The 14,548-nt window shown below is 34.2% G+C and overlaps 1 protein-coding gene across 1 annotated transcript in view; it reads left to right on the top strand.

Annotated features, from left to right (window-relative positions):
• The window catches only part of LOC129233113 (serine/threonine-protein phosphatase 2A regulatory subunit B'' subunit beta-like), a 122,614-nt gene that overhangs the window by 86,079 nt on the left and 21,987 nt on the right, over positions 1 to 14,548 (top strand). The window contains exons 8-12 of the mRNA XM_054867176.1: positions 753 to 855; positions 1,959 to 2,033; positions 8,873 to 8,959; positions 13,197 to 13,353; positions 14,467 to 14,515. Of these exons, the coding sequence (XP_054723151.1) occupies positions 753 to 855; positions 1,959 to 2,033; positions 8,873 to 8,959; positions 13,197 to 13,353; positions 14,467 to 14,515 (471 nt within the window). The remainder of the gene's footprint in view (positions 1 to 752; positions 856 to 1,958; positions 2,034 to 8,872; positions 8,960 to 13,196; positions 13,354 to 14,466; positions 14,516 to 14,548) is intronic.

Genomic DNA, 14,548 nt, shown 5'->3' with positions numbered 1-14,548 from the left:
TATATTAATATCCTTATTTATTATTAATATTATTTTTACAAGTCAATGTTACAAGTCACAAAATAATTATCCTAAATAATCATTCACAGTTAGTTTCTTTTGGACTTTTTGATGGTCTGTAATCAAATTTATCTTTTGACGTGAAGTAAACCGGTCGGGACAACGCGCTTTCGTCTGAAAACTGGAATTGTTCCGGTCAAATACCGGGTTGTGACTGGTTAAATTAATAAAGGATAGTAAGATTAAATCTTTTTTTTTTTTTTTTTTTGCTAAATTTTGAAAGGGTTAGGAACTGGTATTCACATCATTACCACCGATTGATACTTCTGGGATTATATCAATTTCTTAACACTCTACTTCCCACAGTGAGTCTGACGTCTCGTCAAATTTCATCATTATGTTTCCCTACAGGAGCGTTATTCCTTTGTTGATCAGTGTGAATTGAGTGGCGCAACATGACTGATTTACATTTAAATTATTGATACTGATACAAGTTAACAGTTCAGTCACAGAGTCACAAAACTATTTTGAAATTATAAAAAAAAGAAAAAAAAAATTGAAAAACAAATCCATCTTTTTGCGTTAGGTACAATATTATTCAACAAACATTTTGAGAACATAAATATTTTTTCCTACGAGAAATAATGTTTGGGTACTCGAGGGTTTAAATACATTTCGGATTGGATTTCATTTTGCTTCTTCTTTTTTAAACATTAATTTTATTGTTCTTACGTCACATTGCTCTATTTTAGAGTTGTCAACACTTGTCATGACGAGTCATCAAAGTTTATACATGTCATGACTCGAGGCAAGAGAAATTATCTTATAAGTGACGACTTTTTCCCCATGATGCAAGTAAGTTTTTGTTTTTGTTCAATGTCATTGAAGTTTTAATTTAACACATATCTTTTCGTAATGTCTAACTATGACACTACGTATTTTCTGCTGTTAATTTTCTTGCTGATACCTTCGTCGTTCCTTAATTTTTAACTCACTCCGTTTAGATCTTGAAGATCATTTGAAACAAAACATACTTGCTATTTTTTAGCTAGAAGACTGCGCGTATAATAAATGTTCATTAAAATTAAAATTTAAAACGTTTCATTAAAATTTGTATTAATCGACGAAACAAAAACAAAATAGTAGCATAGGAACGATTGATGCGCTCTTATTAGATTTTTGAAACTACTAATAAATATTTTATTTGCTTTTATTTTACAATTTGCACTGCTTTTAACGTTTTCTTCACTGTTTATGATATTTTAGCTGTTAATTTTACTCTTAACTTCTGATTGATTTAAGATTTCGATTTGTAATTCCTACTTATATAAGTAATAGATTTTTCTCTCACAATTAAAAAATGAATAGTAATAAATAGAAAACAGAAAAAAAAATTATTTTTGGAAAAAAAAATTCTACAGCAGATGAACTCAAATAGTTTGAGATTTTCAAAAACATTCGAGATTTGTATGAGCAAACGTTATCTCCTCTAAATTTTCTCCTGATTTTGACGTTTTCATATACGAGAGGGTTTATTTTATTTTATTTTATTTCATTTCATTTAATTATTTATTATTATTTATTTATTTATTTATTTATTTGGTTTGAATGACCCTTTCTCACATTTGTGCAAACCAGTTAACTATGAAACTGACAATTGTTCATAGTAAACAAACATAACTGGGCTGAAATGGTTATGAAAGTGCAACTCATTTCATCCCAGCACCATTGTGAAACAAAGTAATAAAAGTAAACAAATTAATTGATGCAAAAATTAGCAAAACAAAGCTTAATAATTTATACTTGAATTACGTTGCTTACTTTTGCTACATGTTAAACATAACAGGTTCTATTTATACTTATATTTTTTATGTTTATCAAAATTTTTAAGTGCAACTAGTAAAAAAAATATTGGATTATTTTCTTACGAATAAAAACAAAAAGTTCTTTCTTTGTAGGATGTGATAGATTCTCATCCAGGGCTTACTTTCCTTAAAGAAGCAACAGAATTCCACTCCAGATATATTCACACGGTAAATATGATTTTCGCAACTAGCTCGTAGCGTTAAGTAAAGATGGCAGCACTATCGTGAGAATATTTCTTTTTCTTGGCGATTTCTGTGATTGAATCTAGGGGAGAAGAGGGAGGGTGTGCTTTATGTTATGTTTTGACTGCCTAAAATATATTTTATGATATTTATGATTATGTTGCCAGATTATTGCATCATGTGGAAGTTGGAACTTCATAAAAAAAAATTAGATAAAAAAAATAGGTATCCAAAATTGAAATTACAATTTTGGTTTATTCATTGTGTTGCACTAGAGTTTTAAGCATTCTCAACCTCAGTGGCGCATCCACGGAGGGGGCTAGGGGCGTAGCGTGGGAAGCCAAGGGGGCATTCGCCCTGGGCGGCACATTACTAGGGGCGGAAAATTCTGTAACACTACATTAACATCGAAAAGGCATTTTTTTTTATTATTATTAAGACGGCGCTTTGCTTGGGATGTGTCACTAAATTAACATCAAAATGTTTTTTTTTTTACTCTTCAGTTCTAACTTGTCTCAGGAAATTTTTCTCGTTGAAGCTCGAGCACGAAATACTGGATACTGACATGCATTCGGCCCATTATCACTGGCGCTGACATAGAAAGACGAGAAGTGAGAGGACAATCTCGTTGGAGAGGATTATAAATCACAAAATAGACAAGCAGGCAGGGGCGGACTGGGTCCCACAAGAAGGCGCCAATCTTTACTACTAAAAGGCACGAAAGAGCTGAGGTTCAAAGGCACAGAGGTTTTAAAGGTGCAAAAATAAACGAAAGCGCACAGGTTTGAGGGCGTGAAAAAACGAAGGCGCACAGGTTTAAGGGCGCCAATAATAAATAAATAAAGCAAACGAAGTCGCACAAGTTTGAGGGAAACAAACAAGAAAAAAACGAAGGCACACATAGGACGTTCGAGGACGCATCGGCCCGCAGGCCAGACCGCCTCTGCAAGCAGTCACTGCCTTTACTAACGTGACTGAGCCTGTGGAAAAAAGAAGAAACAGTTTTTATGATGATTTTTTAAATATTTTAGAATGGAGTACCTCCCTGAGAGGGTCCCTCCTTGCTACAGATGCTCATCTTTTTAATAATTTCTTTTGTCTAGTCCCCCAGAAGAATGTTAACGTTTCATATAATGCTCCCTCTTACTCCAAATAAAAATTTTGGCTTAGAAAAAATTGGGAGTGGGGGAGGTTGATCACCAGAACTCCAAAACGGGGTGGATAATAGGGGGAAATAGTGGTCATATTTGTAGGTCCGGATCTATAAATTTTGGACCCACTGCAACTAAATCTGCAGGGCCTCTCCCCAGAGGCCAGCAGTGTATATTTGCAACGTTAATAAGTCTTAGTGCTAGTTTTTTTTTTTTTTTTTTTTTTTTCAGTTTCTTGGATCATCAGGCCCCTTAAAGCCGTCCAGCCTGCGCTGCGGGGGTCTGCGGGTGCGCAGATCCGGGGCTGTATAATTGGATTCTTCGGGTCATTTTAAATAACAACATTTTATGCAACATTTTACAGAAACGACTGATACAATCAATATTGATAGGGTTGTTAAAGAATTTCCGTTGATAAAAAGTAGAAAATTAAAATTTTAGGTTCAAAAGAAAAAATCTTTTCAAGTATAAAAAAATGTATCGATTAGGTAATTTATAACCATATTTTTTTCTTCTTCTTTTCAATAAAAGGTTTAAGAAATATTATACCAGTATACACAGTTTTAGATCATGTTTTGAATGTTTTTATCTAGTTAAAATATTGTCTCTCATAATACAATTATTTTTGAAAAATATTTATCAGAATTTTTCAAGCAAGAGTATTTTCTGTTGAAGTAAGATTATATTAAAATGTAAAAGTTTCAGATAATAAAATCTTGTTTTCGTTCTGTAAAATATTAATCATGTCGTGTTTTTTTTTTTTTTTGTGGGGGGGGGGGGCGGGGGGCATATAGCAGGACAATGTAAGAGGGGCGCTCAATTTGGTGCCTGCCCCGGGCGGCAGAAACCTACGCTACGTCGCTGGAGAGGGCTAAGGAGCTTAAGCCCCTCCCAGAGTCAGATGATTCGGAAATGACTATAACCTCCTTGACCAAACCAAAGAGAAAGCCTAATATCGCGTCTTTTGGCCTTTAGTTTTGAGAATTTTACGAAATATTTGAAAATTACTCTTCCTAAAATACAGCAACTGTAAAACTCTTTTCCCAACAATCGACATTTCTCTCCACAGAGAAGTCAGCCTCTTTATTTAAAAAAATATATATTTGTTGCAGCTTTCTTTATTCAATGTTTTTTTCTTAATTTGGGTATAATTAAGTTGGTGTGTGTCTTATATGATTTACAAATTTAAACTGATTTTGTGGATCGATAGATAGACAGAGAACGCACTGAGAACAGGAGAGAGCAATTTTATTCTTCCCTGAAATTTTATAAAGTTGGTATATGAGCCGCTCAGAAGCCAATGCGGTTAAGTCCAAAGCACAAAAATTGAGAAAATTAATGTTTTTTGATACATTAGTTTTTAAAATTCTTGGTTTTATCAATTTAATTAGAAAAGTGTATAAAATCTTTTTTCGAAATGTAAACTCTGCAAAAAAACAAGATATGTACAGGATGTGTAAATAAAAACGTAAGTATTTATTGAAAGAATGACAGCATCTTAAAAATTTTAGGACTTATACCTTTTGGCAGATGAAAAATATAAGAAATTTATGTAAAAACAATAAAATAACATATATTGTCATAAGTTTTATGTTTATTCGTCATAACAAAAACCATCTTCTTACAAGTTATTTAAATATAAATCTTGATCTCCATGTGTTGTCCTTAATGTCCTGTAAAAGTAGTGTTTAATTGGAGGTATATACTTTACTGAACATATGATGTCTTTTTTTGTTTCTCTTGAAATTGTTCTGAATATAGGTTGAGTTATATTTTTTAAATTTACTGGCCTACCTTTTTTTTATTTATTTATTTAAAATCAATTACATGAAAGGTATCATCCTCGTCAAAATTATGTTTGAACTTAATGCTGCTAGGGTTCCAATTTTATGCATCTCATATTAAGCCAATTGACTGTTAATCCACTTGTTGATTTTTTTTCTGTTGCTAACAGCTTCTTCCAATGGTCTTGTGAAAAGAAACTCTCATGGATTCTTTTCGACAACTCTGAAAGGGTTATTCCTTTTACTATTTTGTATTATATGATACCAGTCACTAGGGTTATAAATATACAGAATTTTTTTGCATAAGCTCCTATAACAGCAAAATCTGCATCATTGGGCAAATAACTGTGCCCACTTAATAAAAATTTAAGCTCAATTGATTCAGGCTTTATGTCTTCACTCTGAACCAATTTCATTAAATTTAACACAGTTTTTATATTTCGATTCTGTCTTGAACATGAATCTGAATACATTATAATTTTTTGAAAATCCTTTGCGTACAATTTAATGTGTTTAGATAAACACGATGACACTTCTTATGAACCCCGCGATGCTTGGGTTATAGGCCAAACATACATGTAGCCCTCGTTAGTCTTTAAATCATGGCAACCAAGATTGTATACAAATAAGTTTCTCTTGTAATAAGCCACTGATGTGGATAGTTTCGGAAATGGTAATGCTTTTTCGAAATCAAAACTGAACATGCATATTTCGTCTGAAGCTCTTAGTCGATCATTAGCCATACTATTACGGGCAATTTCTGCATCTCGCAAGTGTTCGTCATGTTCAACTTCAGCTGCATTTTTTTCTTCATCTATTGTAAATTGCTTTTTTATTACCAAATAATCGGATGTTGCACAAGTATCTTTTGAAGGTTGCTTAAAATGTAAGTTAAATTTTGTCGAAAATATATGGTAATAAAACTTTTCCTTTACTGGTACAATTTGCTCTTCATTACATTGTTCGACATACAGGTTATACATTTTTGCAATAGAAAAATCTGAATTCAAGTATCTGCCACTGGGATTATGACTTCTTGTATAATGAATTTCTTGTTTTTCAGTGTTGCCAACAAATATCGAAAGAAGAAGAAGAATTTAATTTTTATTTCAAAGTTTATGTAAAAAAATATTAATAAAAGGTGGACTTATTCACAATGGCTTCTGAAATTATTATACAACATGTTCAGAAGCTATTAAAAAAAGGGCTGTCTAACCTAGAAAAAAATAACCAACGAGTAAATCCTTTAATAACTAAGAAGATTAACATTTATTTTATCAAAATTTCCAAAAATCAGAAAATATCCAAAAATGGACTTAACCGCATTGGCTTCTGAGCGGCTCATATAATTAAAATAAAAACTATGGAAAAAAAACTTTACTGGTACGAAATTAAAAAAAAAAAATTCTACATAAATCTGAGAAAGGTTGAAAATACACTGATTTTGCCTCTCTATTCAGGTGTCAGAGTTCTCAACCTTAACCTGTCAAATTCTCAAATGATCTGATCTTTTAATGTTTGTAAAAACCGAGATGTATCTGTTTTCGTAATTGAAATTCAGAAGTGAGTTTTAAGTTGAATCTCATTGTTGCAGTAACATGTTTATTATTTGCATTAATGTTTTACTAAATGTTTGATTTTGATGAGGGAGGGGGGAGAATATTATAGCCTGAATTCTTGGAATGAATAAACCAAGATGTATACGTAGACTGTGCCGCGTAAGCACTACAGATTGTTTAATTGAACATTTTCTGACTTATGAAGCAAATCCATTTTTCTAAAGGGAATATTTTTCGTCCCCCTACAGTTTGTATTCGATTTATTTTCCATTTTTAAACTCTTTTGCCTTGCATTTATGAACTATGGACAGGAACAATTAAGGTGAAATACATCCCTATGTTTAAGACGCATAAAATATGAGAACTAGATGTTAAATCTAGAAACACAAAAGAATAAACTCAAATGCAGGTTCTAACAAATGTGATAGTGTGTACCCTTAGCATGAATTTTATCTAAATTTTAAAAGAATTTTTGTCTGATATTATGCCAAATTTGAAAATTGTCGCAACCAATTTACTTTATGTGCAGTCGCAATAAATTCGTAAATCTTTAATGGTGAAAATATAAGTTATTTTTTACAGTAATTTCCCCTCAATTTTTTTTTTTTTTTAAATTTCAAAGTATTTGAACAAAAGGATATAAAACATTTTGCCTCCAAACTCGAAAAAGAACTACGTACCAGCATTTCTGTCATAATTCTTTTAATGTAATTTTTTACAAAACGCTTAAAAGATGGCAGCACCATCCTATTTTTTTCCTAGAGGTCTGGAAGTAGTGTTCTTTCAAAATATCGATACTTTCGATATATCGATATATTTAGGTCGTTAAATTCAACATTTTATGGGGGGGAGGGAACTGCAAAGCCTGTCACAAAAGTATCTGCAACAGAGAAAAGCCATACGCAATCTTAGTGAATAAATATTTTAGCAATTTCTTCTAATAATGTGTTTGTGTCACATTGGCCGGGGGGGGGGGGGGGTCATGAGGCAGGATTATATCACAGATACGTTTGAACACAGAAAGCGCGATAAATTTGAGGGGGGAGGGGGATTTATGCGAATAATAATAGCAATATATAAGAATAATAACAGCCCTTGAAGGGGGGAGGGAGCTCATGACGCAGACAATGCCATTAATTTTTTTACAGAAGGATTTTAATCCATTAAAAAGATGGTGGCGTTTTTCTTTTGTTTCGGGGGGGGGGTGATAAAATTAAGGGGAGCCACCGCACTTGGGGAGGAAAATTGGCACCCCAGTTACATCACATACATAAGATCTGCAATACAGAAAAGTCATCGAACATCTTGATAAGCAAATGTTCCAGCAATTTAGACAAATAATAATGCCTAGAGCAGGGTACCCATTCGGTGGAGAGGGGGGTGAAGGAAGGATCTTGAAGTTGACTATGTCATTGAAATTATCAATTAACTTATTTTAAAAGTATTTTAGTCTCTTAAATAGGGACTTTTTTTTAGGGCGGGGGGGGGGGGGAGTTGATAAAATTAAAAATGAGGGGGGCCATCGCACTTATTAGGGTTGGTAGCCCTAGGATCATGATCTATATATTAAGATCTGCAGTAGAGAAAAACCTACGAAAATCTTGAAATGTAAATATTCCAGCAATTTATTCTAATGATAAAGCTGGGGTGCCCATTTGAAGGGGTGGGGGGCGTGAGGATGACTATACCACTGAAGCTATCAGAGGAGTTATTTTTAAAGGATTTTCGACTCTTCACTAGGGGAGCCAGTTTTTTTCGGGGTGGGGGGATGACGCTCAGTACAATTGAGGGGTGTCATCACAGTTGGGGAGATGTGCTTCCCTAGCTATATTATTTGTATATTGAGATCTGCAATAGAGGGAAGTCATCGGACATTTTGAAACCTAAATGTTAAAGTAGTTTATCCCAATAATAATTTGAAAGCAAGGATATGCCCATTGGGGGGGAGGGGGAGGCAGACTAAATACTAATTTCTGCAGATTCTGCGCTTTACCTTCCCACGACAGTATTATTATGAAGTAGTTTTCTAAATAGTTACATGAGTTCTACTTTGGAATATATGAAGCAGAATTGGATTTAATTTTATTCAAATACATTAATTATACTGTACACACATTTCTACTCATTCATATACCCTGACCTTTCGTTCCTGCATCTTTTATTTGTTTTCACTTGTGTTTTAACGGTCCAGTCAGTAGTCACGAATACTATCTAGATACATAACGTTAATTTTACTCGCTTAGATAATTTCTAAGGCTGAGAGTAATGTATATATGATTGTGTGTGTACTCACTCTCAGCGTTAAATAATTATTTTATCTTTACTTTTAGGTCATTGCTAGAATATTTTACTGTGTCAACAGGTCGTGGAGTGGACGAATTACTGCTGCAGAGCTTAGAAGGAGCAACTTCCTGCAAGTAAATAAGAAAGTCTTGTTCCTTATTCATTCTCTGATAACGACTTCGAAGTTTTGCCTTAATCATCTATCGTAAAACTCTATCTTATTGTCTCTTGAAGGAAAAAAAATGCTTTTATATCCTCTCATATTATGTAATCTTACTCTTATTATTTTTGATATCGTTCTACACTGTAAAAACAGTGGGTTGCGTATGACACCTTTGAGGGTGAAATCAAAGATATTCTTTGGTGAAACATTGTAGCCCAAGCAGCACCCCCTTGCCATTGGTTCCCTTAAGGATAACATGGAAAGCCAAATGGCTTCTTTTAGGAGATGCCGCTGGTACTACAACGTTTCACCCTAAAAGTTGTCATACATAAAGGGAAGTTTTAACCGTGTTAGAGACGACAATTTGTCGTATTGCTAACGAGTGGGGCATACGTGGGAAAACCTTGGAATGGGATTTCGTAGAATTGTAGAATTCTTCGTAATAGTAAATTCGTACAGAAATTCCGTGGCAGTTGGAATGAACTGCCACGGAATTTCTGTAGTTTAGTTCCTGCAGAACTTTGTCACATTTAAATTCGAACTTAATAAATGTTTAAAATTCATTTGAAGTTCCTATGCTAAAAGGATTATCAATTTGATGACACCCAGGTTTGTAAAATGTGTTTCTTAAGATATCGCTCGTGCTAATGCTATTTCAGTCATAGGTATAGGTACGGTAAAACAGATCTGATGACTGACTGCCAATGTCCTTAATAATTACTGATACTCAAAATAAATAATGTGCAGTAGCCAGGCAATTCTCATTTTGGCACAGTTGAAACAATTATCCCAGTACGTTTTTGCCGAAGAAAACCAGCATTCGTCATCCCTCTTTTAATAAATAGACTCATATAATCTTTTGTCTGTCTTAACTCAAATTGTCTGGGTCAAATTGTAATAACTGTAAAAGCATTATTTTTTTGTCAGCAGTAACTTTCTCGGAAATCAAGGTATCGGTGATTTCGCGAGCTGAAAATTCCGCGTATTTTATATTAGTACAGTAAAAATAGGGATCGGACCCAAATATCCAAAAAAAAAGCTAAACCTGGTGCAAATTGTTTATTACCCTCCCAATAAGAACAGGTAAAAAGTCCCACCCCATTGTGCGTCGGGTTTTAGAATGGGGGGCATCTAAAAATTGCAGTTTTGGGTATTTTTTCAGAATTTTTAGAATAAATTTAAAGTGAGAATATTATGTTATACTAAATTTAAAAGCATAAAATTAAAGGTGTTTGACCTCCAAGAGGGATGACAAAACCCACAAATGCTACAGAGCCCCCCCTATCCCCGTAAAGCGAAGCAGTACCCCCGAACCCCCCTCCATACATTTCATATGGAAACATTATTTTATGCTAAGAAAATTGTTAGAAATCAAGTGTGTCCATTTTCCAAGAGCGATGGTGCACCTCCTCTCAAAGCTACAACACCCCCCCCCCGGCCAAATAAAATAAATCCCCCCCCCCCCACCTTTTATTTCAAGTAGAAGTATTATTTCATGCAAATCTAAAATGCATAAATCAGGACTGTCCACCCCATAAGAACAGTAGCTCACGTCCCAAAACGAAATTATGTACTAAAATATTATCCTCCCCCCCACCCCCTCTGATGGTGCACATTTGATTAAATGGCCAGAAAAATAACGCTGAACTGTTTTTTGCTTTCAAATGATTTCTCCTAAGCTTGTAACAAAAAGTCTTCGTTATCAAGATGTTTTTTGGAATCTAGATCCTCAGCAAAATCGTTGTTGTTGCAGCTATATCTAAAACAGTTTGCGCATATAATTGAGCACTTCAGTCTACTTTCAGACTTTTCAAACATTCACTATATCCAATGAACCCCTCAGAGCAAGCACAAGATTTGAGACGCAGAAAGTCTTCTAGAGCAGAAGGCTTGGCTGTTGTAATAGGACTTCATTTATATTTCTGTGGTGCTTTCTTTACAGCCATCAAAAATGACACTAGCTTTCCCATACTTATAAGTGACCTACACGCTGCATTGCTGGCATATTTCCTTGAAACTTAAATATCATTACCAAAAATATGTTCAAGCGGGTATCTTCCTTCTATTACATATGAGGCAGTGAGAAGCAAAGGGCAAAATTAAAAATTTGGAGATAACCAGTACAAATGGTTGGTGAACCTCTCCTATATCTTGGGGCAAGAAATGGTCCTAGTAGACCTGGTAGTTGCTTCTATACAGCATGATTTAGAAAAAAAATCAATGAAAGTCTACCTAGGATCTTATCTTTAAACGCGTTTTATTCAAAACTTGAAAATGTCCACTTACATCCCTTTGCTTCTCACTGCCTCATATATGACACCAGCTGTTCGTTCTGTGATTTTGGATGAACCTTTTGCTTCAGATAATAGTACTTTAACGATACAGGATTTCTTTCCTTCTGAAACCAGAATTATCGAATACTGATAAAGGATCAGCGCATAACTCGTACCAGAAGTTTTTAGCAATTTGTTATTCCATCTTTACTGTTCATACCATTCGGTGTAAAAGATGGTTTGGTCTTACACATCTTTACAGATAGTAACTACTCTCGTAACAGAAGCTAAAGACATAACTGCTTACCTCCTTTACAAAGAAATGCTACAAAATTGTTTGCCTTCAATTTCCTTTGATGTTACTACCCGAACGTTAAAGGTCTCATCGCAACTCACCTTATCATCAGCGAGCAATACCACTACCAACTTGAGAGGGAAGAAATTTCTGGGGGCTTTAGAAACGGATTGTGATTTCCAAACTGAGAGCTAAAAAAGTGTAAATATTTAGCATTCTATTGTTGTTATGCTGTTGTTATGCTGCTGTTATGCTCATTGCTCTCATCAAGACTTGTTCTATCGTTGAATCACTACAGGTTCTAGACCACCTGAATTTGTCACTGCGTTAGATCGATGGATAGCTGATGTTTGATGTGATCAAATTTTTTTTATCGCATAATGTACTCAAAAGTTTCAGATAGAATTTCAAGTATATGTCCGCTTATTTAACATAATTCACATAACCAGCTGCGTAAAAGAGAGGTAGCTTGGTGTTTGCAAATGAGAACCCCCACCGACTTAGAGGGTGCAGAATTGCAGCATTGTCCAACCCTTACGGTGATGGCAAAAGATTGTAGAAAAGTTGAAGTAAGTTAATCAAGAAGAAGTAGGGAAACTTTGGTCAATTTGGACTTTTTTTATGCTCCACAGGAATTTTTTTTTTCTAGCGCTCTAAACAGTTTAATAACTCCAGTCACAAATAATTTGGTTACTGAGCTCGCTTAGATCTTTTAGAATTATCATTCTGACATTACCATATCATTGTGAGGCATTTTGTACTTCGGAAAAGTTTAAGTCAGGGAAATTTTTTCGTGAACTTCACTGCAAATGTGCACTCACTGTGATTTTAGAATGTAAAATCGGGGTCCCCCCCCCCTCAAAGCGATGGCGGACCCCTTAAGTGTGACGGAGTACCCATCAAGAATAAAAGTCCCCAATAAAGAAAGAATTACCCCTTGAAAAAACTGCCTTAAAAATTCCAATGACGCAAAGCTGAGCTGCTCCATGGACACCCCCCCCATTCCCCCCCCCCCCCCCCGCCTGTACACCCCTGTTAATTAGAATTTTTTATGTGAGAGTTTATTATTTTACTATTATAGAGTGGTTTCTGCGAGGTTTCAGATTTTTTTTTAAGTAATAGAAATTATTTTTATTTAAATAGAGGATTATTTCGTCTCCCCCACTTCCCCCCAAAACCCGACGCGCAAAGTGCTGGGACTTTTTACCCCTTCTTGCTGGAAGGGTAAGAAGTAATTTGCAACAGGTTTCACTTTTTTTTTTTTTTTTTTTTTGGATGTTTGGGTTTGGCCATTTTTTGGTCTAATTTTACTGTACTATATGAACAGGATCGAAATTTGAAAAAATATTTTTTTTGCAAGGCTTTTTTTTTTTTTTTTTTTTTTGTGATTATGACGGTTTTGCAAAAATCGCGAAAATTAACACCAATCGAAAACAAGTGCTTTTTCAGTATTTTCTTTCTTGTTTTAAGTTGACCTCAATCTTTGTCAACTGTGCAAAAGCAATATAATTAAATTTCTGCGCAGTGAAATAAAAAGATTGGTTTATATGCAAATCTAACGAAGACTGGTACAAAGAAAAAAAATAATTTTCGCTTTTGTGGTGATTTCGAAGTTTGATTCGATTTTTTCTCCCTTGCAGGTTTTAGCAACTCTTGAAGAGGAAGAAGACATAAATCAAATCACAGATTACTTCTCGTATGAGCATTTCTATGTGATATACTGCAAGTTTTGGGAACTGGATAAAGATCACGACCTTTATATTGACCAGAATGACTTGAAACTGCACAGCGGAGGAGGTAAGAATGCTGTAAAGAATCGATAAAATCATTTTCACAAAATCATTTTTTGAGATAATCGACGCTTAATTTTGGTTACTAAGTAATTCAATCACCAACGCAAGGGTGGTCCCAAAGTAACTTACCTTATTTACGAAACCCCTATAAGAAGTTTATCCGCTGAACCAATAGAGAATCGAACCACAATTTTGGATATGTTTGTTTGAAGGTATGCGCTCGAGATAGTGATGTTTTTAACTACGGAGTACTCACAGTTACGATTTTAGTGAATGAATTTATTTTTTATTTATTTTTTTTTTTTTTCATTCCTTAAAATGATCAGTGGATTGAAAATCCACAACTACCGTCAGAACGACTGGCGTATGATGAACATTGCTCATTGTCGAATTCGAGCACCAAACTGAAGAAACCCACGCTGCATTTTGAAGTTTTTTTTTTCACAAGCAACGTTGTACGGGAAATTTTATGATTGGTGTTTCTACTTCTGTCTAACCCTATCAGTTATGCAAAGTGCGTTGAAAATCTTCCCTTTTTGTGTTGTCATTAGGCCTAAAAATTCTCATCCTTTCAAATGCTTTGCCGGCAATTTTCGCCACATCCCAACCGTTCCAACGTCACTTGTGGTTTTTTAATCCCCTAATCAATTTATGCAAGGAAATAAAGTGTGTATTTGGGTGAAGATTGAGTGAGAAACCTTTCCCAAATATATTTGGTTTATTTATTATGAAATAAGCAAATTGGCTTCGTTTTTCCGTCCGCAAAAAACGAAACCAATAATTTTAAAGATGCCTTCTATCAATTTTCATTTATGCTTCATTTCTCGCAGCACGCATGATGTATGAATAATTTTTGGACTGTTTCTTCCTTCTTTTCTCTAGAACGGTAATTTTGACGCAGAAAGTAATTATTTGCTTTTATATTTGTGGGTTACGTAAATTTAAACTTCATTTGAAAAAACGAAAAACGGCTTTATTTTCTTTTTCTTTTTTTTCCGCTGATATTTAATAACAATAATATTTCTGAAAGTTTAATACAAATTCAAATCCAAATTTCATTAAATCAGTTAATTTATTAGATGAGTATTTTATTAAACTAGTATGGCATTTTTTCCAGCTTTGTCGACGAGAATCATCCAAAGAATATTTTCTGGAGCTGTTACACGGTAAGTTTTTAATAAAATACGAACATTGTAGGG

The sequence above is a fragment of the Uloborus diversus genome, chromosome 1 (genome assembly GCF_026930045.1).
Source record: "Uloborus diversus isolate 005 chromosome 1, Udiv.v.3.1, whole genome shotgun sequence".
NCBI classification, from domain to species: Eukaryota; Metazoa; Arthropoda; class Arachnida; order Araneae; family Uloboridae; genus Uloborus; species Uloborus diversus.
The sequence above is the reverse complement of the archived record's forward strand: the minus strand, read 5'-3'. Positions and strand labels throughout refer to the sequence as shown.